This window comes from Zea mays, chromosome 3 (genome assembly GCF_902167145.1).
Source record: "Zea mays cultivar B73 chromosome 3, Zm-B73-REFERENCE-NAM-5.0, whole genome shotgun sequence".
NCBI classification, from domain to species: Eukaryota; Viridiplantae; Streptophyta; class Magnoliopsida; order Poales; family Poaceae; genus Zea; species Zea mays.
The window spans coordinates 221,952,593-221,980,084 of NC_050098.1; the positions used below are offsets into that span (position 1 = coordinate 221,952,593).

The 27,492-nt window shown below is 48.7% G+C and overlaps 3 protein-coding genes and 1 long non-coding RNA gene across 20 annotated transcripts; 1 reads left to right on the plus strand and 3 right to left on the minus strand.

The window, feature by feature from the left end:
- Positions 1-4,247: 4,247 nt before the first annotated feature.
- On the plus strand, positions 4,248-5,551 carry LOC100191207 (uncharacterized). The gene has a single exon (NM_001136642.1). The coding sequence runs from the start codon at positions 4,392-4,394 to the stop codon at positions 5,136-5,138; it is 747 nt and encodes a 248-aa protein (NP_001130114.1). The 5' UTR covers positions 4,248-4,391; the 3' UTR covers positions 5,139-5,551.
- A 2,003-nt stretch (positions 5,552-7,554) lies between these two features.
- Positions 7,555-11,236, minus strand: LOC100383486 (uncharacterized). 4 transcript variants are annotated; one of them, XM_008674987.2, is made up of 13 exons: positions 10,605-11,236; positions 10,402-10,462; positions 10,196-10,290; positions 9,992-10,104; positions 9,437-9,605; positions 9,289-9,328; positions 9,121-9,185; positions 8,869-8,982; positions 8,719-8,783; positions 8,461-8,632; positions 8,239-8,355; positions 8,042-8,130; positions 7,555-7,943 (listed from the first exon to the last, which is right to left on the minus strand). In XM_008674987.2, exons 1-13 carry the CDS (start codon positions 11,115-11,117, stop codon positions 7,859-7,861), a joined length of 1,698 nt encoding a protein of 565 aa, XP_008673209.1. In that variant the 5' UTR covers positions 11,118-11,236; the 3' UTR covers positions 7,555-7,858. The 4 variants fall into 4 exon arrangements, with proteins under 4 accessions (XP_008673209.1, XP_008673208.1, XP_008673210.1 ...); XM_008674986.2 differs by having other exon boundaries at positions 8,719-8,786; XM_008674988.2 differs by having other exon boundaries at positions 7,618-7,943; positions 8,461-8,605; positions 8,719-8,786.
- A 3,163-nt stretch (positions 11,237-14,399) lies between these two features.
- On the minus strand, positions 14,400-21,970 carry LOC100192780 (uncharacterized). Of its 14 annotated transcripts, NM_001358552.1 has the most exons (9): positions 20,515-21,632; positions 20,288-20,438; positions 19,080-19,112; positions 18,487-18,559; positions 18,163-18,367; positions 15,965-18,062; positions 15,404-15,883; positions 15,256-15,286; positions 14,546-15,140 (listed from the first exon to the last, which is right to left on the minus strand). In NM_001358552.1, the coding sequence occupies exons 6-9, from the start codon at positions 16,291-16,293 to the stop codon at positions 14,742-14,744; spliced, it is 1,239 nt and encodes a 412-aa protein (NP_001345481.1). In that variant the 5' UTR covers positions 16,294-18,062; positions 18,163-18,367; positions 18,487-18,559; positions 19,080-19,112; positions 20,288-20,438; positions 20,515-21,632; the 3' UTR covers positions 14,546-14,741. The 14 variants fall into 14 exon arrangements, with proteins under 14 accessions (XP_020405037.1, XP_020405041.2, XP_020405040.1 ...); XM_020549448.3 differs by having other exon boundaries at positions 14,400-15,906; positions 20,515-21,970; XM_020549452.3 differs by having other exon boundaries at positions 14,400-15,140; positions 18,163-19,112; positions 20,515-21,970.
- A 3,631-nt stretch (positions 21,971-25,601) lies between these two features.
- LOC109945344 (uncharacterized) lies at positions 25,602-26,587 on the minus strand. The gene is made up of 3 exons (XR_002268495.3): positions 26,492-26,587; positions 26,080-26,217; positions 25,602-25,642 (listed from the first exon to the last, which is right to left on the minus strand). It is a non-coding gene; the product is annotated as an uncharacterized lncRNA (long non-coding RNA).
- Between the last annotated feature and the right edge of the window lie 905 nt (positions 26,588-27,492).

Genomic DNA, 27,492 nt, shown 5'->3' on the forward strand with positions numbered 1-27,492 from the left:
CGCAGAGCGCGCATTAAATGCGCGGCAGAGAGCCGTTGGCGCGGAGATAGCCGTTGCTCCGGAGTCGCACCGGACAGTCCGGTGCACACCGGACAGTCCGGTGAATTATAGTGGACTAGCCGTTGGCGTTTTCCCGAAGCTGGCGAGTTCCTGAGACCGACCTCCCTTGGCGCACCGGACACTGTCTGGTGTACACCGGACAGTCCGGTGAATTATAGCGGAGTCGCCTCTGGAAATTCCCGAAGGTGGCGAGTTGGCGTTGGAGACCTCTGGTGCACCGGACACTGTCCGGTGGCGCACCGGACACTGTCCGGTGTACACCGGACAGTCCGGTGCTCCCAGACCAGAGTGCCTTCGGTTCCCACTTTGCTCTTTTGTTGAATCCAAAACTTGGTCTTTTTATTGGCTGAGTGTGAACCTTTTACACCTGTGTAATCTATACACTTGGGCAAACTAGTTAGTCCAATTGTTTGTGTTGGGCAATTCAACCACCAAAATTATATAGGAACTAGGTGTAAGCCTAATTCCCTTTCAGGGTTAAATTGGTCATAATTATATATATAGTGAGCTAGGTTAGGACAAGTAAGGTTGGACCACAAACGGATCGTGATGGGCCGTGCTCGAGTTGATGGGCTATCTGTGTCTAGCATTATGCTAAATGGGCCGACAATAAATAGGTTGTGCTCGTGTCACCCGATGGACTAATCGCGGCCCATAACAAGCCTCGTGTCGGCCCGACACGATTAATATCGTGTCGTGCTATGTCCGTATCGTACCTCGTGCCGGCATATGTGGCCACCTATTTCTGTGCTCGGCAGGACTTTTCTTTTCTCCCGCCTAATACCATATATCGTCCAACAAGAAGGTGAATAGCAAAGCCTAATTGTGGGCTTGTGGCACATCGTAGTTGTCCTATGTTTATTTATTTATTCACATTTAAAACTCAAAGTCTAATTGCGTTTGGTTGAATGTACGAGGAGGGATGGAATGAGGCGGCCACGTTCTATAGTGTTTGGTTGAGAGTCAAATAGGGGCGAGATGAACCCCGAAGTGATTTTTGGGGCGGCGTGATCTAAAAAATTGAAGGGACGGTGTCGCCCCCGACTCATCCAACTTTAACCTCAAACCAAACACACCCTAAGAGGACAACAGTACCCTTGGAATGAAGAGGGCCGTTTGGCACCAAAAAAAAAAACGAGAGCGCTTCTCCTACAGTCGTGAGTCGTACTACTCCTTGCAGCGGAAGAAAAGGGTCGTCTGACCGCCTGGCTTTGACCGACACGGGATATTAAAAAAAAATGTGGAGCACGATACTTGAGGCACAAAGCATCCCTTAAAAGGTCTGTAAACGGCCTAAACGGCGGCAATCAATCCGATCGTCATCGATCAAACTTTCCAGACTTGTGTACCAGCACATTATTATGAGGAGTGAAGTGACCGCGCGGCGACAAGGAGTGCCCCCCTGATTTGGTGGCCTCGAGCACCTCGGTCCTAAACATCAGCGCCGAAGCAACTAACGCCCCTGGGATCCGTGGCGTGGTGGGTATGGGTCGGCTGCACGCCTGCACCTGCTCTGCACAGCATCGATCCCTACGCGACGACCGTACTCTCCACTCCAGTCCGCAGCGATTATCGGCGGGACTCCCAACCTGTGCTATAGCGTATCCATGATTTCCGCCGTCGTTTCACTCGCTCGTGCTCGTCCATCCACCCGTAAAAGACCTGCCGCGCGACCTAAAAGCCGTCGTCTCACCTCTCACGTTTCCTCCCTCCGGACGGGGGGATCCATTGATGGCAGCAGCCAGCATGGCGTGAACGAACGTGAATCGAAACCGAATGCACCCCGTGTGCAACGCAGACGCAGACGCAGACGCAGACGCAGTGCAGTCTCCCCGGCCGGACCCGGACACGGCCGGCCCCGTGACGGACCGGTGCGAGTCACGCGCGGACCACCACGCGACGCGACCAAGATTCACAACGTGCAGTGCCTGCCTCGCTGACACCGGCCAGCCGGGCCAGCCAGACCAGCCGGCCCAGAGCCCCAGAGGCAGGGCCATGGATTGGAAGCACAGCACCTGAGAGTCCGTGCGCCTTGCATAAATCCGGCCGGCTCGTCCCCTCCTCCCCTGGCCGCGGCCGCGCGACACCCGCCGGGCCCTCTCCACGCGGACGATCGACAGCAGCACGGCCGCGGAGGCGGAGTAGTTTGCATGCTACGCTCCACGTGATCTCTGCTGAGAGACCGTACGTGACTGTGACCCTGACCACGCACGCACGCCCCCACCTTTCCCACCCACACCACACCACCGCGTTCAAGTCTCGCCGTCCGTCCGGAGACGGGAGATGGACTAGCTTCTAGTAGCTCCACGGACGGTGTGAGAAGCGGTCAGTGGTGGGTGGGGGGCTCAGGAGGTGCTCGTGCAGGCGTGCCGACTGCCCGATGACTGATGCCCGATGCTGATGCCCCCAGCAGCTGTGCGCCTGTCAGCAAGCTGCTGCTGCTGCGTGCATGTGGTCGCGGCGGAGCTTTTCGGTTGGCTTTCTTGGGCTCCTCACCTGGAAAGAAACATCACGACATGATGATCCATCCATACTACTACTAGTTCTTTGTCTTGTGGATGCAGGGGCATGCAGCAGGGCTCAGGCTACCGCTACTAATTAGTTAATGTTCTATTACGAAAATGGTCTACTAATTATAATTCAGTGGTTTACTTACATGTACACTATAGCTAGCTTTACTCCAGTATCTGTAGTATTTCGTTTAAGTCAGGTGTGTAGGCACAATGATGCAGCAAAAGTGCCAAAAAAAAAAACTTGCCTACTGATTTGGCGGGCGATGAGCAAATGAATGGACCGAAAGGCGGGAGAAAGAAATGCCTGATATATTCGGAAACCACTTATAACTACGACCCATCACACGAACACTTATTTCACAAACGAGAACACGCTAGTAACCTCAGCTCATGGCATCGGAGTCGGAGCACGACCGAGGTCGTTTTCAGTTGGTCCAACGGGATCTCCAAAGTGAACATACATTCCAAAAGCCTGCATGCATTGTTGTTGGTTTCCGTCTACAGTCCGTCTTTATAGGATTTACAAACACCATCGTCTCTGTCAAGCTTGTTGTAATGTGTTACTTGTGCCTCGGTCGGTCCTATAGTCTACCACCTTAACAAAAAGCTGCATGTTACTTCCTACCTTTCAATTTTAAATATATTATGACTTTTTAAGGTACGTAGATTTTGCTATACCTATATATACTTAGTCATATAGTAAAAACAATACGACATTCAAAAAGTCAAAACGTCCTATAATTTAGATCCTGTTTAGTTTGAGGTGACTAAAGTTTAGTCTTTTTAGTCCCTAAAGAAGCAAACATGGTGACTAAAATGGGGTGACTAAACTTTAGTTCTTTAGTCACCAAGTAGGTAACTAAAAGACACTAAAGTAGTATTTTTACCTTATTACCCTCTCCACTTTCTTCATATAGCAAACATCCATTAATTAATAGGGGTAAAACGGTCATTATTCACAGCAATTAATGCTCTTTAGTCCGGTTTAGTCACTGGAACCAAACATGATACTTTAGCGACTAAACTTTAGTCACTAAAATTTAGTATAGTGACTAAAGGAACCAAACAGGGCCTTAAAATCTAGTATTGCTTGACATTCTTGGCATTCAAGCCTTGCGCGGTTTCTTGTCGCCACGCCAGAATAATGTTATCTATATCTAAGGGGATGTTCGATTGTTATATATGACTAAAGTTCAACATTGAATATTTAAATATAAATCACGTGTATTAAATATAGGATTAGTTAGACTTAATAAAATTGTCTCTTCGTTTGGTATTTATCTGTGTAATTAGTTTTATAATTAGATTATATTTAATATTTATCATTTAAATATTTGATATAGCATGGATTAAACTTCAATCGAGTGGAAACAAAGACCCCATTAAATAAATCGTTAAAGAACGGTGTGCTACATAGTCCCTTGACAACTACTACCACTGGTAGGTGCATCTCTAACTGTGTATCAAATTAAAATATAGGGCTCAACGTTGCCTTCATTTTATAAAATTTGGATAAAAAATTATATAACACCTCTCAAATGTCTCAAAATAATCTAGTGTAAACAAACTAAAATAAAATTAATAACTGAAACGAGGAAGTGGTTTGATTTTTTTTCTTCAAAGGCACCTATATCATCAAACCACAGCCCATGGGGGTGAAGCGAACCGGTGCTACCCGAGTAGGCTATACCACCTCCCATGCGCTCTCACACACCCCGCTGGCCGGCTCACGCAGAATAGCACTGCAGGCCTCAGCCTCCCTGTGCGCTGTGCCTCCCCAAACCCCGGCACCAAAAAGGGCCTCCGCGACTGCGACCGATGGCTGCCGCCGAGGCCATTGCCAGGGGCGCGCTGTCCCGCTCCCGCGTGGTGGCGAGGGGACTCGTGCACGCGGCGCAGGTGGTTGGCCTGGCCGTGTTCCTCCGCGCCTTCGCCGAGTTCCCCTGGACTGCCGCCGCGGCCCCGCCCATCCTCCGCGCCGCCGCTTCCTTCCTCGCCCCACCGCGCCTCTACTTCCTCGCCGCCAACGTCATCGTGGTCGCCCTCGCCACGCTCTTCCGCCGCGACGCGGCCTCATCCTCGCCGCCGGGCTCCAGCGGCGGCGACGCGCAGCACCCGTTCCTCGCGTTCCTTGGCCCGGCGCTGCCGCCGATCACCGAGGCGGAGGAGCCCTCCGGGCAGGAGGCGCCGCCGGAGGTGGTGTTCGAGGACAAGGAGGCGGTGCACGTGAGGACGTTGCGCGCCCAGCCCCCGCGGCGGAGCATGTCGGAGAAGACGGGCGGCGGCGGCGGCGGCGGCGCAGCGGGCAGTGCGGCGTCGCCGGAGCTGCGGCGAGCCAAGTCGGAGAACGGCAGGCGGCGGCAACGGCGGTCGTCGTCGTCGGCGGCGGCGGCGGCGGTGGCGGAGCTGGGGGTGGACGACGGAGAGGCGTTCCGGCTGGCGGTCGAGGCGTTCATCGCGAAGCAGCAGACCTGGTTCCACCGCGAGGAGTCCCTGGTCGCCCGTGCCGACGCCGGTGGGGAAGACGGCCCGGCGATCGCCGGCGCCGCGGTGGCGGTGCAGTGAGCGAGTGATCGAGCAAAACGCAACCAGTGAACCAACCCTGCTTGCTGCTGTGCTGCAATAACAGTGTGATTACTGATTGGTGCGCGCGAAAGGATCGGGAGAAGAGAACAGGGGGCCAACAGCCAACTCGGCGAACCAAACCAAGGCTGCTTCTTGCTGCTTTTGTTAATGGAAAAAAAAGGTTTTGCGTTTTGGCCGCCGCTCGTCTTTCCTCCTCCACCGTACGTCCGTATCTGAAGTTTCCGAGGGCATTCTTCATTTCAACTTGTGTCGGCTCTTCTCGTCTGAACGCCGAGAGCGGCGACGGCAGGATGTATATGAAGTCTCCGACTCCGTGTGCATTTTCCTTCGGTGTAGTGTATCAGAGCACCTCCAACAGCTTGTCTCCCAATACTATTAACTATGGATCATCTACCGATGGTTGAAACAATACGCGGATATGATCGCGCCGGCCTAATTAAGCTACAGTAGCGGCGGCGACGGGGTGTAGGTGTAGCTGCCTAGAACAGATTCTCCGTCGTGCACTTTTAACGGCTACTGTTGCAAGAACAGATTCGTCGTTCGTCTCGTCTCCACTCTCGGGACACGACGGATTAGACGGCTCATATCGGGCACAGCTAGCTTGCATGCATGCATGACCCCCCGATCGGCAGCGATGATGATAGCGTACACCACTACCCATCTCTAAAAAATTGCCCAAAGAGAGACGCGGCGGCCCCGCGCCATGGGCCTCCTCTCACGAGCACGCCGTGCCGTGCGTCGACTGCACCGGCTGACCGGCCGGCCGTGGGAGCTGTTACCGTGCGACGCGTCACGCGCGCAAGAGAAGAGGCGGCAGAGGGGCAGAGCCATTGCTGCGAGAGGGAGAAGAGGCACTGACATGACCACTCCACGCACAAGGGAAAACAAGTGTTTTTCCCCCTTTCTCTCTGGACTGTTGACAAGACTTGGACGCACGCGTGCACGTACCGATCGCGTACGTACGAGCGCGACAACAAGGTACGCTGTTGCACGTAAACAAAAAGTTTTCACCTCACCCCGGTGTGCCGTCCGTACCTTCCTTTTTTTTCCTCCGTTCGCTGCAGCCTGCAGCAGGCCAGCCAGGAAGGCTTTGACATGGCTGTGCGCCTGTGCCGCTGTGGCCTGTGGCTTGGCTTTGCGTGGAGTGCGCGCGACGACGAGGCTGCGTGTGTCCGTGTACCGCGTACGTGCACATGCATGGCTCGCGCACTGTTGCTGTTGGACCGGACCGGACCGGACCCCGACCCCTGCAGCTGTCTTCTCAGCTCAGTGAACGCACGCAGCATCTTGGCCCTACCTCCATAGTTGAAAAGTGAGCTCTCTCTCTGGTTGCGCAGATGCACCTAAACAATGCAATTCTATTTGTACCCATACGTTAAACCATTTTGAATTTATCCAGTTTTATGTAAGAATAAGAAGTTTGTACAGAATATATTAATATATTTATAATACATAATAAAACCTTATCTGGATCCATATTAGGTACTACTAACAATCCATAGCTATTATTAACTCCTATTAGCTAGATTAATCCAACTAGTGGAACAGCTGTTAGTTGAATATTCAGAATTTATGTAGCATTTAGCTAGATCTGTTCACGACCACAGAGCTAATTAATAATATCATCTAAGACTCTATGAATCGAACCCGGACCTCAGTTTCATTAGATACGATATAGAATATATTTTATACTACATCTTTTTAAAAAAAAAAATCATCAAAAGTTTAAGTAGTCTCACCCTGTTAGAAAACTAAAAGTATACTCCACTCCTACCTTTGTAAGTCTCAAAAATAACATTTCCTTCACCTTTATTACACACAACTCGCCACTGCCGACAATATTAGCAACCATAATCACTAGTGTTAACACGCTTGGTTATCTATTTCCTTAGGCTCTGTTCGGTTACATTTGGATTAGAGTGTGATTAAGGGCCTGTTTGTTTATGCCGGATTTCACTAAGAATTGTTCCGGTCCATGAAACCTTATATGAATTAGACAAACAATCCAGATAGAAATCATTCCGGATACTCAATTCACCGGAACCGAACAGGCCAGGATTACATTCCGACGTGATGATTCTTCCCGTGCCGCAGAGGGAGACCTGTGGGTTTACTAGTCCCATGTCCTGACCCCTGACCCAGCAAAAGCTTGCATTCTCAGAGATTTTGGTGGCAGTGGGAACGGGACGATGCCAACAACAACAACAAAAAAAAGCTTTTGGAATGACCACTTTGTGCAGTGTGCACCCAGGAGGCTGCTTTAATCCCCCTTTGATTACGCATTTATGCTGCAGACTGGTTCTCTGTTTCAATTCCCACACATAATGTTAGGTTCCTATGATGACGATCTGGTGCTTCCTCGTCAGCAGCGCAAAGGGCATTCGATACTCGTCAATGAAAATAGTCGCAGTGTCCGCCACTCTTTGGCTCTGCTGATATATCTGGGATTCTGGGTGCATAAATTAAAGATAAAGAAAACTAATACATGATCTTTCTTTTTTTTGCATTGTTTCCTTTATTTCTTTCTCGATGCAGCGATACACATTTGTCCTGCGCGTAGTGTATGTGCTCTACAGAAGCTCGAGAAAAGCTCTGCAGGGCGTAGTAGTGAAAATCCAGCACTACACCACGCAGGGCTTCTCTGAGGAACATACTGCAGCTATAGTGGTCGCGGTCATTAGTGGAAGAACGCCCGTGTCTCACGCGGAATCTGCGAACCCGATCCTCATCTTGCCGTAGTCAAAGATGGTATGGTAGGCTCCCATGAAGACGTCACCCAGTATCCTGCGTCGGTTCCACGAACAAGATTCAGGCAGGCAGGGACGGCGGCATCCCATGGAAGAAAGCCAGGGAAACGCGGTTTCTTCTTCGATCTTACTTACCACAGAGGGCCTACCGGAGGGGGCACGTCCAGAGCCGTGAACCCGCTGATGCAGTGCGCGGCGAACCCCTCGCCGACCTTGAGGACGTACTGCTCCACAACAGGAAGACGGCCTTTTCAGTTGCATGCCATTACTACTACTAACTAGCTCACTCCCTGAATTGACAAGCAGCAAAGGTTCAGGCAAGTTATGTTCACCTGGTCAGGCCGGAGCTCGAACGCCCTTCCACCGATGCTGAACGCAACGGTCTGCAGGGAACCCACGCGTCCGCAGTCCACGCGCGACCCCACCGGATCGGGCATGCTTTCGCAGAGCTGTATACGTACGTCGATGGATGCAACTCAACTTCTGGGGTTAGACATGTCTGGCGAAGACGAAGGAAGAACCAGTGGCTCGAGTCGAGATAGCCTCTCACTCACCCTGTCCACGTACTCCAGCGTGCCCTCGTTGCTCCTGTTCGGGCTCAGCTCGCTTTGCGTCCAGAACACTACTATCTCGCACGCGTTGCATAGAGCTTCCGCCATGCCGTCTACGGATCCCGGTACACTCTCGATGCCAGCAGCACTGCGACCGGAGGAGCATGAAGAAGAACTGTAAAGGGAAGGAAGGAAGGCTTTATCTGAAATTTAAATTGATTTCAAGAACCACGGCCAGAACTTTCCAGCCATTGCACGAACCTTACTCCGCGTGTCCCATCGAACGTGCAGAGCCCGACCTTCGAGCACACTTCTGATGGTGGTGTCTGCTGAATGTTAACCAAAGAAGCTGGATTATTTACGTGACTCGTCACTAAGTAAGAACAGAGTTCATCCGTTTTCTCTAACAACCTGAGCTTCCAGCAGCCCTGCAATTTGTAGCCCGTAACCAGCAACGACCTGTTTGCACTCTTGGTTGACCACCCCGGCCGCTCCAATCTGTTCATTGATCTGGGCAATGGCAACCTGCACAGTAGAGGATACTACTATACTATGAAAAAAAACCCTCCCTCATGAGACAGTAATTTCAACGCCAGTTTCAAGGCTTTTGTTAGCACATTTGTGTAATAAACATAAGGTATACATCAGTGATATTTTGCTTACTAGAGGACCAGCAATCAGCGAAGTCCCAGAGTCTGCAATGGCCGCACAACCATCCACACAGATTCCTATCACCACCACACACATTGTCTATCAGAGAAACAAATTGTCGCAACCATATAAGCATGCCTGGTGTCTGATGCAGTAAACACGAGCTTTAACGCATTGTACCAGTGCTCCTTCCGCCAATGAGAAAGTCACCCATTTCAAACTGCAAACATGGACATCAGAACAAGACAAGCAAGCTCTGAAGAAAGAAAAAAAAAAGCTATACTATGAGATAACATCGCTTTCAGGAGTTCAGACGAGAAACCCCAACCTGCCAGTAGCCTTTCCGAGTGACCCTGGTGTACGTATGGCTTCCTTTGTAATGCTGTTCGTCAGAACCTCCAAACACAATTTCGCCCCCTTCCCCGTCGAATGGGTTCCGGTTTAACCAGAAGGAGAAAACAGGCTGCGCCACTAGGTTTTGGTTCACCATATTGTACCTGACACCACATTTTCAATGCGATTTCCCGCAAAGTAGAAAACAGTTCAATGCAAGTAAATGTTTAGTTACGAACTGTGTATGATAACTTCATGATGGAGCCTTTGCTTGATGAATAAGAGATTGTTTCGTCAGAATAGCTACTGAGCACAAGTATTTGTTAGGAAAAAAAAAAGAGCTATTGGTACCATAATCATGAAAGCAAGATTGTATTTAACGACAGCTGCACTGGTAAGTTACTTGTGATCTTTTTTGTTTTTGCAGTTGATGCGATATCCCTGGCATGAAATCTAAGGCGCACACTCAGTTGTCGTTGTGGCAAGTAAATGCTAGATCATCAGACTCTATAGAAAACTAGAACAAGTTAAACAACGGCAGCTGTCGTACCATACTGGAAGTGAACCTTCAACTGAAATTTCCTGAAATGCAAGCCCGAGGATGCCGTCGAATTTTGCCAGTAGAAAGGTGAAGCCAGGCTCGTGAGTGGCTTCGATGAACTCCTGGGTGGTTCAGTTGGGTTCAGTAAAACCAGTGCTGTTTATTTCACATGTGAAGTGAATTTGGTAAGTAACAAGATGGGAAATGAAGCACCTGGTTTTGAACTACCAGATTGCCAACCGTGACCTGGTCTTGGCTGTAAAAACCAGCAATCCCTCCCGTCCCGTAGTGAATAGAAGCCGGTGTTCCTGAATATATACCGAAAAGAGATGCAGAGCTCAAACCAACAAGGCAACAGGCAACAGCAATCATAGTTGCAGTGGAAGTGATGGTCTGAATATATAGAGAGCCGTACGTACCATTCGGTTTGTAAGTGCTGGACTGGCGGGAGTCATACTTGGGATGGAATAAACACGCGAGCTGTTTGCAGAGGGCAACCAAAAGATGAGTAGAGTACGTACTAGCAAACAAATAAACTGTCCCCAAGCACGACAGACATCGAAAACGAGAGCAAGAAGGAAAGCAAAGGCAAAAAAGCATATACGGCACACGCCATTCTCACCGAGAAAAAGCACTTGGCAGAAGGGACCCAGAGGTTGGCGCTCCCGGTGTCGAAGACGACGGTGAAGTTCTGCGGCGGGCAGCCGACCCCGATCTGCCCAAAGTACTGGGCGTTGAGGAAGTTCTTGAGCGCAACGATGGCGATGCTCCCCGACCCCTCGCCCTGGCCTCCGTCATGCAGACGGCTGCCGTTTCCCTTGCCCCCGGCCCCGCTGTAGCTCCAGTAGTACCTGCGCCTGCGTTCCGTGGCAGCGGCCTGGACCAGCATTTCGTGCTGCCGCTCGCGTGCTCGGGCTATGGCGTCCCGCACCGGGTCGTCGACGGCTTGCTTCTCCTTCTCCTCCGGCGCGCTCGGCTTCGGCAGGAGGTCGCCGTAGATGGTGTCCATTATCGATCTCTTCTTCAGCGGGATGCGGATGAGGCCGTCGCCGGTGTTCGATGACGACGCGGGCAATGTCGACGTAGACAGCACGTAGAGAAGGATGAAGGCCGTGCCACATGTCCTACGCCCCATCCTTGCCTTAGAGCTTGCACGAGAGACGAGAGTAGAGATCGCGAGAGCGGGAAACAAAAACACGCACTGGCGACGGATAGCTGCCGAGAGGGGAAGGATTGGAAGCCCAAAGAGCCGGAGGCGGCGTTGGAGCTCTCTTTATAGAGGGAGGGAGTCACGGAGGAAAAAAATTTGTTGCAGTCCGGCTGTAAACCAGGCTGTTTGCAGCCCCTCACAAAAAGGAGGATAGGTCCCACCCGCAGGTAAATAATACAACTAAAACGTTATCTGGTGGACCTGCAGGTGGAGCCTATCCTCCTTTTTGTGAGGGGCTGCAAACAGCCTGATTTGCAGCCGGGCTGCAACAAATTTTTTTCCGTCACGGAGGGCGTACGTAGGTAGGAGTAGGACGAGAGCACAGCAACGTCGTAGCGGCACGTTACACGTTTGGGCATCGCTGCCTCTTCAGGTCTCAGGTGCGGTGCCTTCGAAGACCAACGATTCTCTCTCCCGCACAAATGGCAGAAGTTGTGGCGTCATGTCGCCATAGCTGGGTGTTCGTTGCTCAAGCTGTCAAGCATAGTAACAGCCTATAAACCCCATGGGCCAGTGGCGGGCGGGCAGGGAAGCCTTTGGGGGCACGACATGACAAGTACTTGAACTTGTGCTCCACTCCACGGCCCCGCACCTGACTCGGATGGCTAAATGCCTCTACTACTCTACTGACTACTCTAGTGCTCGCAGTCGCAGCGCAGGCAAGTTGCGATATCATGCAAGCAGTGCAGGGGGCCAAGCCGTCGCCGATGCCTACTGCACAAACACAAGTGCACAACCAAGCTCTCGTTCTGTTGCTGGGTTGGCTGCATAGGTTTGATGACTGAGCAAATCGGAGAGAGGATACTGGTTTTTTTAGGCAGATAGAAAACAGATTTGTTAAGTTGTTGATGGTTGATTGTGCTTTTGGCGTTTGCGTGAAATGCAGACCACTCTAGCTAGCTAGTCACTACTCGGTGGATGCGGCCGAATGGCAAAGTTCTCATGACGTCTGTAGTTTGTCATCCAGAGCGAAGTGGCGCCGCTAGAGCACTCTGACGTGGAGCCGAAGCGCACGAAGAAGAAGCAGGAGCTGCGCCACTGCCGCCGCCACCACCACCACCGCCACGGACTCCAGCAGCCTCAGCAGGTGGTACGCCGCGCGCTGGAACAGCGCCGCCAGCACGTTCCCGCGCGCGCGGCTTCTTCCACCGCAGCGCCGACGGGAGCGCGGCCTTTTATCCTGCGAGGGAACACGGTTGGCAGAGTTGACGAGAACCCGCCGTTGCCATGGCGCATGATCTCACTCGAGTTTCCCCCAATTCGTAGGCGCCGCAAGTACCGCGCCACTCCACGGATGGCAGGATATGGGGACGGAACAGAGCTAGAGTTTCCTCTGAGGGGCGGAAGTGGGAACTCCATTTTTCAAAATGATTCATATTTTTCAAGAAAAATGAACTAATTTTCTTTAAGGACTAGTTTGGCATTCCCATTTTTTCATGGGATTTCCAATTTCCCAAGCAGAAATGAACTAATTTCTCTTAGGAAAATGAAAAATCCTTGGGAAAATAATGTTCCCAAACTAGCTCTAAGAAAATAAAAATTCTTTGGTAAAATGTGGTTGACAAACTAATTCTAAGTATATATATATACGCGGATTCGTGGATGTATAAAGGGCTAGACAAATACTCTTGTGAACTCGTTCGACTTGGTTTATTAGCGAGTCAACTTGAGTTCTCCTCCCAATTCACAAGCTAAGTTACATTTTAGCTTGGTTTACGAGTAAGCTCGAACTGAGCTCAAGTGAGCCTTTTAGCTCGAACGAACAACCGTTTATCAGCAAAACAAAGTCTATTCTTGTGTTAGATGAACTAATAAGTGACAAAATGAGTTAATTTGATGCTGGATTGATGTGGTATATGAAATTGTAAGTATTATTACTCTTTTTTGGTGTTAAATTGGACTAAAATTAACTAGTAACTGATTATATTGTGTGTGTATGTATGTTGTTTTTTCGCTGCGGCTCATGAGCTAAACGAGCCAGATCGAGCTTGTGAACAAGCCGAGCAGAGCTGATTCTCTATTTCAGTTCCTTAATGAGCCAAGCCAGCTCACGTTCGGTCGAGCCGAACCGTCTCGATATCCAGCCCTAGGTATACGGGTACATGATTAAAGTGTTTTATACCCATGAAAATAAACCCGTTGGGTACAGATCTAAATTCGTATCCTTATCTGCGGGCATAAAACCATACACAGACCCTCACTTTATTTGTTGTCATCCTTGTCTAGGAGATGATCGAGACCCAAGAGCTTGTGGTGGCTAGGGTTAACAGAGCTAGGAATTGTTCACTGTGCCAACCCTGTCTACGATTCATATAGTGTCTGTAGCCGAGAACCACAATAAAGAATAGGGTTGCGCCTTACGCCTCCGATCAATGCAAGTGGTCAGGAGAATAGATTCAAGTTAGGTCTTGCTTGACCAAGCCATAGAACCATTTAATAAAAGATATATCTAGCATCAGAGTAGGATGGCTCGAGCCCTGCTACTGCATCTGGGACTAGGAGCATGGAGCTCTTCCTTGGCCATTCCTATAAAGTAGTGTCACTAGGTATGCTTGAAATAGATAGTTAGAGTTAGAAAATATGAAGAGAAGTCTCTCCTAACATTTTTTTTTCTATATTTGATACTCCCTCTGGTTTTCTAAACTCGATGTTTTGGGCATGACCACGTATATCATGCAATGGAGCTATTAAATGAGGTTGTTTTTTCCTATAATACCCCTAATAAATACGTTTAGGTTCCATTTTAACACAGGATTTTGTTAGCTTAGATGGTTTGCAACTCAAATTAATACACCAGGTTTGTGAGATCTGAAGTTCTAGATGTGCCTTTGTTTTGCGTTTTTTGCACTCGTTATGGCCTTGTTTTTTTTTACGTTTTTTTGGCACGAGACTTTGTTTTTTTTCTTTGTTCAATCAAGTATTTGAAGACTGGGTGTAGCACTATAGAATCATTGACTGCGTGAATGCGCCTTTGGAACCATGGATGCGATGTGTATGTTTATAGGGTGTTTGTTTGAGGAATGAGCTAATTCATTATCTTCTCGCTTCTCACTATTTTTGTTTGGTTTGTGGAATGGAATGAGTTGATCCATCACCACCTCATTCCTCATAGTTAGTTATTTAGTACTAATATGAGGAATAAGTTCATCTCACCAAATTTGAGGAATAAACCTATGATGCACCACCTCAATTTGGATGTAGTGATTCCTTAAATCAAACACCCTTTAATTTCCGATTCTCCCTAAAACGGAGATTAAATCCTAGTAACAAAATCGCAAGCTACAGCTACTTCAAAGCTTAATTGTTCGCTCCTTACTTTATCATAACTATATTATTCAGCATGAGCAAACGGAGAGAGCAAAGAAAAGAATTTTCTGACATACTCCTAAGTACAACAGTGGAATGGCCTATATTATAGGCGTTGCTAGGAAGCTCGTCACATTTCTTATACAACAGTAAGCAGACTTGCGACTCTGCTCGGAAGCTCCCCCCGGCTGGCCGGGCACCACACCACCGTCGGTCCACGGCGACGACGGACCTCTGCGTCTTTCAGCCAGCCACCACGTACGGGGCGCGCCACGTAACGTACGTCTCGCCTGAGACCGCCCTGTATAATCTCCACCTAGCTCCGCGCGCTCTCATTTGGAGACGCGCAGCGACACTGTCGCGACGACGACGCACAGAAGCGTCAGCGCCAGCGCCGCGCCGCCCTGCTGCCTCACCCTCGCGGCGGCGGCGCTGACGTCGTTGTAGTCCGGGGGAGACGTCGATCCGTAGCCGGGAGGGGAAGTTGAGCCGCTGTAGTCGGGCGGGGACAGCCCGTAGACCGGGGTACCGGTGTCCGGCGCCGTCGGCGTCGGGGTCATCGGGACGGTACTGGGGACTGTCGGCGGCATGGTCGTCGTCGGGGATGGCGGGGGCACCATGTTCTGAGCGCCGCCGCCGCCGCTGCCATTCCACAAGATAACAAATTTTTAGCCACCGTTTCGAATAGCAGTCAGGTTTTGTTTTTGTTCTTTGCTTGGATGAGTTGGATTCGCGTGGACGCAGAACGAGCGCGTACCTTGATGATGGGTACTGGCACGACCCTGAACCTGCAAGCCGGAAGGAAATTCTTGAGAGGGTGAGATACACAAATATTTGTAGTAAGAGGTTGTCTACTGATAAAATACTTCGCCAAGAAATGCGGTCATGGCGGTGAGCTTGCTTACTGGGATCGGTGTTGGTGATGGTGGCCGTGCCGCCGAAGTCGCAGCTGGTCGGGGCGGGGTTCTTCTGGTAGTAGCTGTTGAAGGCGTAGGACGCGTGGTCGTGGACGGTGTCCGGGTTGAAGCAGCTCCCGCCCTGCTGGATCGCGGAGCAGTCCGCGCCGTAGCCGCAGGCGTAGTCCAGCGCGACCTGCAGCGCGGTCGGGCTGGCGCTCTGGCTGGCCACGCACCACGTCCCGCCGCCCCCGCCACTGCCTGCAGCTGCACCACCACCGCCTGCACCGGCACCGGCACCGGCACCGCCGTTCCCGGTCGCCAGCGACGGGAACGTGGAGTAGGACGGCTTGGAGGCCGGGTCGGCGCCGTAGGCTGACATCGGCGTGGTGACAACCGTGGGGTACGACGGCTTGGACACCGAGACGGTGGCCAGCAGCCTGTGCGGGTTCGCTCCATCCGCCGCCTCTGCTATCCGCTGCTCTGTTCCTATTGTGACCACATGGAAGGTGCTGCTCTGTTCCAATCAGATGGAAGGTGCGAAAGGAATGCGAGGGATCAGCGACTCACCGCCATAGAGGACAACGACGACGACGACGACAAGAAGGAAGCCCGCCAAGCGGTCGAGCAGCCTCTGACCCATTTCGTCTCCACAAGAACCCAATGCAAGCGAAACCCCAGCAGCGTGCGATGCGGTGTGGACAGCTACCGCACGAAGAAGAGGTGTAAAGTAGGGCCGTGCTTTCTCTTCGTCCATGGCGTATATATATAAACGTGACGACGCCAGCACGTCGAATCACAGGTTCCTTCCGCGGCAGGGGGGGAGAGAGAAAGAGAGAGAGAGCGAGCGACAAGGAATAAGAGGAAACTTGGGAGGGGAGGATTCGAGCCGTTAACATATGGCAAAGAAATGCACGGCTGGGCAAAGCGAAAGGCGCGCTCGCTGGTGGATCAGGAGAGCGGGAGGGGGGGTGCGTGAAGATCTATCTAGCGCAGCTCCGGAGGAGGAAAGCTAGCTGTTTTACTTTGCAGGTGAAAGAATTCTTCATGTCGGGCTGCATCCATGATCGCGCATCAGATCAGTTCGAGGGCATCGGGATTGCGGAGAATGTTTGGCTTTGCCGTTCAATATCTGCAGAGCTCCCCCGTACGAGGTTGTGTGTTTGTTTTTTCTAGATTTCGCAAAGTTGGTGTCTGCGTCGATGAGAAAATGGCCTGCTGCCAGAATTTTGCAAGTTAGCTGGAAAAAAAGCACGTTGCCCTACAAAGATGCTGGAATAAATAAAAAAAAAAACACACCTTGCCATGTAAAATTCTGATTGTAGCCGAGATAATTAGATGTTGAGGATGGCAGGTTTTATGGTCCAGCCGTCAAGTGTCCTCCTTTGAGTTTTATAGTAATGTTAAGGTCTGGTTTCATTAGTCATAGAACTAAACTTTAGTCCCTATCCTGTTTAGTTATAATGGCTAAACAAATTCAAAATATATTAAATGCAACACATAAGACCGAAATACTCATTTTCTTGTTTCCTATGTATGACGTCAATTTTCTAGAGAAAGGCAATTGGAGTAAATGTTGTCCTTTAGTCCCTTTTAGCACCCATGTGAAGAACTAGTGTCTAATTTAATCCTTCTGTTTGGTAAAAAATAAGGACTAAATGAGACTAATTTAATCCTTCTATTTGGAATAACGATCATTCTTCCGGTTTCTTCTTTCAAGTTCATTACGTGCGGGAATCATCAGGGATCGGTATCTTACGACTTCACTATAACATATACTTTGCTTGGGTTGCCGCCGGAGCTAGCGCCGAGTAGCCACGGACCGACGGTGGCGGAAGCTCCCAGTCCCTCCCAGCTCCGGCCCGTCCATCTTTCACTGTAGCGACTAATGTTAGGTATCTCTCCGTATCTATTGTTTATCTCAATCTCTATTTCAAACTCCACACAATAAACAATACAACCTATAATATAAAATAGTATTTTTACACACTTATATACACGCTCCCCTGAAGATCGTCTTAGGCATGGGATTAACATAGCAGCTGCACCGGGAAATCATCTCTGATTTCGGCGCTCCACACTCCATCACCCTCCAAAGACGGCGATGCCGACTGTCTCATTTCGCTCCCTTTTCGCTGTGCAGATATGATGGTGGCCAAAGCGTCCGGATTTGCCTTTTGTGATCCGTCCAGGCTTAGTACGAGCAAAACAACGGTGGACTGGGGCCTTGGAATGTTTTCTAGGCGTTTCTGCTGCCTGCTGGGCTGTTTCCACAATTGGTTCTAACGGATCCCCACCAATTTGGGCTTGTCATGTCCTCTTATACCACAATTGGTTCAACAAAGCGTCAGCTATATTGGCGTATCAGAACATTTTTAATTCCTATCTTCGAGATTCCAAATGTTATAATCTGTAGTATTACACTGATGATGAATTGATGAGCAAACACCAGACAGCTCTGTCGAAGCCTGATGCTGATGGTTCAATGTTTCAGCAACAGCACATGGCAAAAAAGAAAATAAAAACTCTTTCTAGATTCCTAGCACACAAAATCGTTGTCCTTGTTGAACATGGTCAGGTCTAACTCCTGCCAGTTGGTTCACAGGGTGATAAAAAAGAGGACGTAGTTCTGGCAGAGGAGGCTGCATATCTGCCCCATCCACAGCCCCTGGACGACACAGGCATGCATTGTTAATTTGGTACATTAACATTCATTAATTATTTGGTACATGAACATTCATCCATTCAGAATAGAACAGATATTGTACCTTGGTTTGGAAGGCGAGCGTGAATCCGAAAAGGATGGCGAGCGGCAAGCCGATGACATAGAAGGCCACCAGGTTGGTCCACGCCGCCAGGTGCTGCCACCTGCAGCCCCTGGCGACGCCGCAGAGTACCCCCTGCGTGGAGTCCAGCACGACGGAGCCGATGAGCATCGGCGTCATGGAGGCGAAGGCGCTGACCACAGCCTCGCTGGTGGTGAAGAGGTGCACCCAGAGGTCGTGGCCGAGTCCCAGGCATTCATACAAGAAAGATGGCACCATTAACCATGCACAACCAAATAATGAATGCACCATCAAATAGGAACTGACCTTTTTGAGAGCGCCTTATCCAGCATTAGGGAAAACATACTGAGGGTTTGAGAAATTATTCACCACATTGATGCTTCAAAGGTTGAATTTCCCACAAAATTGGTTAGCAGGAGACAGCCAGAGCAACAATCAAACGAACACAGAGAAAGAGAGTCTGACCATAATTTCTAGTAAAGTTGCAAGTGTTTCTTGTTTTAGCACAAGCCACATACAACAGGGAATCGATCCAAAATAAGGTGACAAGGTCTGCACGTAGGGTTAAACACCACAACGGGAGGTATGTATGTGGTACTGGTAGGGGTGATAATGGATCACGATTCAAAATGTTTCTCCACAATTTGTTAGAGCCCTAAATTAATTTTAGTTCAATAATAAATATAAATATAACCTGATCATAACCCGATCGGATTCTTAAATTTTAGTGTAAAATTTAGAGCCCATTGTCACCCACTCACCCTGGTACTGGAAGACATATTCTAGCTAACGCAATCCGCATAGTTATGTATATAAACATTACCAAACTACAAGTGCAGCTCCAATTCAATCAGCAAAAGCCAAGCGAACAGTCCATCCACAAAAGATAAGCATATCACCTGTCGTGTGTTCAAACTCCAGATTTGTGTAGGCTGCAAACAAGAAACACAAGAACATGAGTATAAAAGTGCCATAGATATTCCCTGTGATGCGCTTTTCTTCTCCAACCCTGCCTAATTATAATAGAATATATGGAGTGCTAAAGCATTGCTAAGACAACACAAGGAAGATTTTGACCATTTTTCTGCACTTGAGCAGGCACTAATATGTTAATAGGTAGTGTGTTTTAGACTTTCAGTAAAATAAGAAAGTTGACCTTCATAATATTAGATTTTCTAAATACAACAAGTAATGAAATCACATAGTCAAAGCTGGTAGCCTGGCACCATTAGTACCTGCAACTGATAAATTGGCCAACGAGTAAAGCTAGAACTATTGCAAATGGTGGCAAAATAACATAAAAGACTACTTCTCTTTATCAGTGCAAAAAAATCATTGCAAAAGTGAATGCATAATGATGCAACAGAAGGCTTTGTTGCCAACAGGTATGCACGGATGCTCTGTTCCTTGCAGTACTGGGTGTTAATCCATTTATCTAAGAACCAGTAGTACTGGGTGCTCTGTTCCTTGCATGAGTGCACAACATGTTAATGTTCTGCGTTGCTTCACACTAATTTCATGGGAATTTTATCTAAAGTTTTTCCACGGTTTTATAAATGACTCCTGTAACACTTGTTTGAAAGAGCAATGAAGCATCATCGATTATTCAAAGATCTCAGTGACTCATTGAATACTTTGAATTTTTTTGAATAATTTCACAAAATTCTCTACTAATTTGTGAGTCACTGCTTTCTTTTAGATGATTTCAGAAAGCGGATTTTAAAAAATCCTAGTTGTGAGAATTTTTGGAAAATTCAGTCAACTGAATGAAGCAGCATATTTAAAATCTTCTGAACAACAAAACAAGCCTAATTGAATATTTCGTCTGCGTTCTTTCTTAAGAAAGTCAGGAGTGAATGACCACCACTGGTTAATGTAAACATAAGTAGCAATAAAAAATATTGTTTGTGCTTTCATCTGGATATTGTAATTTTATTAGATTTTGTCCAGACAATGTGTACTCAAAATGAATCTAGTGTCATAAATTAGCAAGCTAGTACAAAGTCCATTTTATCAGTGAGATTATGAGATGGGTTTGTCAGAAACGAATGTCAGTGCAGTGGAACAAATGAAGGATTGAAGTGTATCAAGAAAGCAAAATACTTACGTGCCCTATCAGAACTGCCATGAGTTTGCACCTGGTCCAAAGTAGTTGAAGCTGCATCTTTCTAATGGCGACCGATCTGCGCACCCTCAGGATAGAAACCCATGCGCCACACATTTTTTTGCCGTGAACATTTAGAACCATCCACCTAAGTCTGCACTTGTATCATGTCTGAATATTTGTTCAATATTATATAAGAACAGAACAGACGGAATCATCCAGGCACTCACCTCTGCACCCATTGCACCCATGGTCTGCGACGAGATCGCAGCTCCAGCCTGCGTATTCATGGGCCACCACTGTGACACTCGGGTGTAGAGTAGTCTCAGCTGGTGTTCCTCCTCTGCTTTGATCGCCGTCTAGAGCTTCGGCTTCACGTCATTGTCCACGCTGCAGCCAGTGGAACAAGCCTGGCCCTGCGTGGTACCAATGGAGACAGCCACCTCCATGGAGCACCAGACCGGTGGGGAAGACGAGTCGGTCGCGCCCCTAGGTGGTGGACGCACTGGCCACCGGCTTTGTCCGCCTCGTCGAGCCGCCCGATGCGACACCACGCGTGAACCACGAAACGAAGGAGAGCGACGAATCCTTACCGATTGGATGGTAGACTGGAGCGGGTGCGGCGGGGCAAGGTCCGCTTTGACGCCAGCGTTGATGCCGAAGCGAATGGTGTTGTGGGCCTCGCTGATCTCCCTCTTCATGCTGCTGCTCTGCATCTTCTCCGCAACTCCGCCTCTTTCTCTGTCGCGACTTGCGAGAAGCCGAGAACTCTTGCCTTCTTTCTTTGCGGGGAAGAAAAGAAACTTCGGGCTTTGGGCCTTTGGGCTTGATTTTTAGGTCCCTCCCTGTCCTCTGTTCTGGACCTACCTCAACCTGTTCCTCCGCCGGCGCGCCCGCCGCCTACTCAACGTCGTGGACCCCTACGTGACCATCGACATCTCGGAGCCCGGCGGCGAGGTGCGCTACTCACGCTACGGCCCCGTCTCCGACAACGACAGCACCTACGAGGAGGTGAAGGCGTACCTGAGCGGCGCCGTGCGCTCGCAGGACGCGCGCGAGCTCCGCGTCGAGGGTGCCCGGGAGGGCAACGGCCTCGTCGTCAGCATGCGCGACGGCCAGGACGTGGCCGACGAGTTCCGCGGCGTCCCGCTCTGGTGGTCCTCGGTGGTCGCAGCGGAGCGAGAGGAGGTGGCGTGGGAATGGAGCAGGCTGTTGAGGAGCGCAGTGGGACGCCACCGAGGGGGGAGTCAGCGGAGAATGCGACGGAGGTGGTACGAGGCGTCCGCAACGCCGTCGCGGCGGCCCACGGCGGCAATCGGCGAAGGTGAATTTTGGAGGCGAGAACGAGATGCCGGGAGCCTGCGGGTTACGGCATGGGCAGATCCAGAATCGGAGACGGAGAGGGAGGGGGCAAGGGGCGGACGCAACTCGATTGTTCTGCTGCTGGATTGAATGAACTATTCGGGTCCGAGCCTACGCCACGTGTTGGCATGCGCTGCCCGCCGTGCGCGTGAGATGCGGGGTGGCTTCAATCCATAGCGTCTTTTAACTAAAGGTAATGCTTCAGCTTTTTTGTGGGCCTTTTACCGTCCCCACTCTATTGAGCCTGGCCGTAGGAGGACTAGAGGAGACATGTCTAATTATGTAACGGTGATTACCTATGTATAATTACACTGAGCATGGTACCCATACGTGAGGCTAACAGTCGGGCCCATATGGCCCAACTAAGTGAGGGGGCCTGACCTGCCACAGCGAGTCCCAAGTCGTGGATGCCTTCGCTCTCGGGTCTTTGTCTTGGGGCTTTCGCTCCAACTATAGCGGGGTCTTCAACATTGATGAGTTGGTCGCATTTGAACCTCGCCTCAAGGGAACTAGTAGCCTTCATGCTCCCTTTGGGGCCTACACGGGTGGATATGTCATTGTTAAAACAATTAAATATTTCTTCATAGGACCGAACTATATCTAATTGCCATTGACGGACAGAGACACACGGGTGAGTAAAGATGGACAGGCATGGACGGAGAGACACTGTCAACACGACGCATACATACATAGATGAATAAAAGTGTAGGCGGGGATGGCCAAGGGCACTAAGGTGGCCAGAATGAGTAAGGTGCAGTTGGGGTTGGCCGCTGGCCGAGGAGCGGCCTAGGAGAGCTAGGAGAGGTCTGGGCAGTCGGGAGTGACAGAGGGGGCACGAGCAGCGACAGGTGGATAGCAAATAATGACAAAGAAGGTCGGATGCACCTCATATACACTAATTTTCGACGCTTTTTCGTAAGTCTCTAATGGCGACAACTGACATGTGGATACCAAAATTAAATGGATTACTAGGTATGTACCCGTGCGTTGCGACGGAACACAAATTGACGAATCTCCAATAGCTAAAATGTCATAGCCTGGGAATAGGTGCATGAACTCTCTAGCCCGTGAATAGGTGCAAAAACTCCATTCAGACCAAGAAAGATCATCAATATCATCATTTATATCATTTGGCTATTATATCTACAGAAATATATTGGCTAACCAGATAAAAAATCTTAGGTACTCGAATATCTTCATTTAAAGGTTGAACAAGAAACAAATAGAACACTAAGATTTGTTTTACAGATCAGATAATTGGATGCAATGTTTGATCTAACAAACTTTGTTGTGAAGGGTTGCCAAAGGACTGATGGTTGTTCTGGCTCCCAGTACACTTAATACATTCAAAAGAAGATTATACAGTACTTCAGTAAGAACTACAGTTCACACAACAACTAATGTACTCAGCCACACAGGAGCAGCTTTATATGCGCTCCATCTAAGGAAACAGTCTCGGAAGCATTGTTTACAAATATTCTTTGTACAAGCATGACCACAACACTTTCTACAGTAGCAGCCTTCAGCTCGTTTTTAGCAGCTCATCCCAAAAAACAAGTGTCTAAATTGAAATTGTTGACAAAGCAGCAAAATACACCTTACTATCACAATTAATCTAGCTAAGCAGTATGTAGACCCACTTCCCTCTAACTAACATGACAATATAGTTTATTTACATGCCATACCAGTTGATAATTCAAGTTACTTCCATAAGACAATTCGGGGTGATGAACCTTCTTCAAATCCCTCTGAAGTCGATGTGGTTATTTGTTTGTCAACTGCATAGAGCACAAGATCTGCTTCTTTATCTCTCTCTCAGGTTACTGTGTATTACTGCACAAAAAAGAGCAGCCTCTACAAAGTAGCTCTAGTGAACACCAGACTTTCTTAGCCAATCCTGCAGATATCACCACCAAATATAGATGGTTAAAAGCAACATTAGAGGTTAAGAACCAAGGTTTGCACTAAAAGAATTACAACTCAAGTATAAAACAATGAAACAACTGAAAACATCAAATAAACATGGAGAAAATCTAATAGAGGTGGCACAGGGGGAGCGGAGGCATACCTTGTGGTAGGTGGTGCAATCGGGCTCGACGACTTAGTCGGCCTAATTACATAGCTCAAGTAGTAAAGATTGTGTCTTCACCAACAGAAGACGTCAGAAGCATGTGTTTTTGTTCCAAGTCATCTCCGTCAAAGTTACCATTGCTGCTGGTGCTGGAACCATCTAAATTCAGACAGCAATACGACATGAGACTAGATAAGAATAGTACACACCACATTGCGCGCTCGTGAAGCTTAGGTGTACCCATCTTCTCAGTTTTTTATATTTTTCAAGGTGTTCTGTTACCTGTGCTAAAAAAATTGGCGGCATTTCTAATTCTAGTAGTGGTTCTTTAATGGGCAACAGGTACTCTGAAGCTAACTACGAACCAAAATGACCTTGTAAAATGTTAAACTATCACTGGAATTCTATATTAGTTTTACCGTAGACACCTTGATTCCGCTTTGATTTGAAGAACTAAAAGCAGATGAACACCCTACACTTGAATGAACAGAGTATATGTTTCTAAACAATAATTGAAAGCATGGCTGCCCGAATTAAAAACAGAACCCTTTTTGTATTGATGAACAACAAACACACTAAATCACACCATCGGCCAAAAAATGAAAGGACCAGGACCTACTAACTGAACAAGAGACTAAGGGATAGACCCTTTTTGTATTGATGAACAACAAGCACACTAAATTGAAAGCATGACTGCCCGAATTAAAAACAGAATATTTTGTTATCATCGCTCATAATCCAATAACCCATCGACCCTTTCTATTTATGTAGGAACCAAAAAACAACAATGCATCACTTCAAAGAATGATCAAAGCTGAGCTGTAAGAAAAATAAAAACAGAATAGATAGCATTCGTCACAACTGAGTATTCGGACAGTCTGTTCCTTTGCGCAAAAAAATAAACAAAAAAACATTGTTGTTTGTTCCTTTACTCAATGACATTCTATACTAAATTGCTATCCTAAAATCACTCAACAGTCATTATAAACAGAAGAGGCACATTCCATAACTGAAACTTTACATGAATGATTTTAGCATGTGTACCATCGAGAGGGCAGATAGTGTTAAACTGCTTGGTACTTACTGTGTCTATATGCTCGCGGATGAAATCGACCAACTGCTGGCTTGACATGTAGTCCCTAATAACCCAGAGGATACTGCTGTTAAATCTGACAAAAGCAATAATCATGTTGAAGCCAGAACCTTGTTAACAGGGAGAAATTTACCAGATGCCATCGCATGCCAAAACAATGAATTCGTGTTCTTCACATAGCTCGACCTGTACGAAAGAACAAAGTCAGAATAACAGTCAACAAGAAGGGAATGCTAACTCGGTAAACTGCATAGCAGGGGTGCGAAGTGCATGTACTTGTCGAACACCGAAGACAGGCACCACTTGTGCAGCTTCCTCAGGCACCCGACGACGCAGCCAGTGCGATGTTGAAAGAAAAACACTCCTCGCGTCAGCGTCAGGGAAACCAAATACAACTGTAGTAGTATCGTGGAAGCAAGATGCTGAGCTGAACCAACTGGAATGCAACAGGCTTGCCTTGCCTCTCTTGCAGTGGATGAGCACCGGCTGGTTTCTTGCGTCTAGATAGATTGAAACGGGAGCAGAGTTAGAGATGTCAAATGGCAAAAGGTGCAGTTCTGTGGCACGTTAGTAGAAGTGTAAAGGTATCGTATCAGTAAAGTTGCCGGTACCAAGAATAACTTTGAGCGCATCTCGGATGGTCTCTTCAGGGATAGATGTAGACGAATGGTTCCTGCACCACCATGGCATTCGGCACTGTCGGACCAGTCTGGACAACAACGATTAGTAAGCTCCACACATTGTAACGATTTAAAAGTGGTTTGATACTATACCAGTCGCCTAAGTTTGTCTAATCGAGTGACGCCCCTGGTTTGGTTTGAGAACAACATGCCTAGTGCCAAAGAAAGGACAGCATCAACATGAGCAATTGCCAAAGAAAGCCCCAAGGCAATCCGAAGATGGTGCTTACAATTTTCGAAAGGGCAAAAAACAACAATGCGTCACTTCAAATAATGATCAAAGCTGAGCTGTTCTTAAAAATATATCTATTTTTAATTTTTAGGGCACTTTTATAGGTCACATTGTTGTAGATGCTCTCGAAAAACGTTTTACCAGCATTTGATGGTATATTGCCTCGTCTTGGACGCTGACAACGATAATTCTTGTAAAAAATGGGATAGGATGCCATTATTTTGTAGGTATTTTTTATCTCATAATATTACAACATGTTACAATAGTAACCCGAGATGCCTTGTGAGGTATATTTTTTTAGTGAGAACCATGCAAGATTTGTCATTTTTTTCATGTAACAAACAGATAAATAATTACCTGTCCTGTTGGGTTTCCTGGATTTATAACAACAAGCGCCCTAACACTGATGCCCTTAGATCGAGCCTCCTCAAGTTGTTTCTTGAGCTCATCAACCTCAAGTGCCCACCCTGTCTCTTCATCAAGGAAATAAGGAACCTGAAAGAAAAATTGTCCGTGAATCAAATTGTTAGACATACAGATCATATTACTGCAGGTTCGCTTTGTTAGTATCATTTAAAAACAGTCATATACAAATCAACTTTGACATGTGATGATCAATTCACTAATCATTATGAAACAACTTTAGTGAGCTCAGTGAACTATGTGAAGGGTTTAAACTTAAATTATTGCCTAAAACTGCAGGTTGAGAAACATTGATCTGATTCAATAGCAGTAACAAACAACATAGAAACATTGCCACAGAACGTACAAGGGAACCACCATGAAGAGCAATTGATGCAGAGTACAATGGGTACTGTGGAATAGGGCAGAGAATGCCATCCTTCTCAGACCTTATCAATAACTGCAAAATCATGTGTACCTAGTTCAAAAAAAAAAGAAATTGCACTATATCAGTTGTCGGGGACCATAATTAGGGGTACCCTCAAGACTCCTAAATCTCAGCTGGTAACCCCCATCAGCACAAAGCTGCAAAGGCCTGATGGGTGCGATTAAGTCCAGGATCGGTCCATTCGAGGGACGCGATCACGCCTCGCCCGAGCCCAGCCTCGGGCAAGGGCAGCCGACCCTGGAGGATTCACGTCTCGCCCGAGGACCCCCTCCAGCAACGGACACACCTTTGGCTCGCCGAGGCCCAGTCTTCACCAAGAAGCAACCTTGTCCAAGTCGCCACGCCAACCGACCGAATTACAGGGGCATTTAATGCAAAGGTGGTCTGACACCTTTATCCTAACGCGCGCCCTCCAGTCGACAGAGCCGAAGTGACCGTAGTCACTTCGCCGCTCCACTGACCGGCCTGACAAGGGGACAGCGCCGCCTGCGCCGCCCCGACTGCTGTGCCACTCGACAGAGTGAGGCTGTCAGCAACCAAGTCCGGCCTCAGGTGCCATAGGAAACTCTGCTTCGCCCGACCCCAGGGCTCGGACTCGGGCTCAGCCCCGGAAGACGACGAACTCCGCTTCGCCCGACCCTAGGGCTCGGACTCGGGCTCAGCCCCGGAAGACGACGAACTCCGCTTCGCCCGACCCCAGGGCTCGGACTCGGGCTCTGCCCCGGAAGACGACGAACTCCGCTTCGCCCGACCCCAGGGCTCGGACTCGGGCTCAGCCCCGGAAGACGACGAACTCCGCTTCGCCCGACCCCAGGGCTCGGACTCAGCCCTGGCCTCAGCCGACGGTCTCCGCCTTGCCCGACCCAGGGGCTCGGACTCGACCTCGGCCTTGGAAGACAGACTCGACCTCGACCTCGGAG

Bases quoted from the DNA above. Each gene is read 5' to 3' on its own strand.
- LOC100191207 (NM_001136642.1), top strand. From the start codon at position 4,392: ATGGCTGCCGCCGAGGCCATTGCCAGGGGCGCGCTGTCCCGCTCCCGC.
- LOC100383486 (XM_008674986.2), bottom strand. From the start codon at position 11,117: ATGGGGCGTAGGACATGTGGCACGGCCTTCATCCTTCTCTACGTGCTG. The intron at 10,291-10,401 runs GTACGTACGGCT...GTATATATTCAG, and splicing joins CAGCACTTACAAACCGAATG to GAACACCGGCTTCTATTCAC. The intron at 8,633-8,718 runs GTTCGTGCAATG...TTCCCTTTACAG, and splicing joins GATGGGACACGCGGAGTAAG to TTCTTCTTCATGCTCCTCCG.
- LOC100192780 (XM_020549448.3), bottom strand. From the start codon at position 16,293: ATGTTAACGGCTCGAATCCTCCCCTCCCAAGTTTCCTCTTATTCCTTG. The intron at 15,907-15,964 runs GTGAGTCGCTGA...GGAACAGAGCAG, and splicing joins CGTCGTTGTCCTCTATGGCG to CACCTTCCATGTGGTCACAA.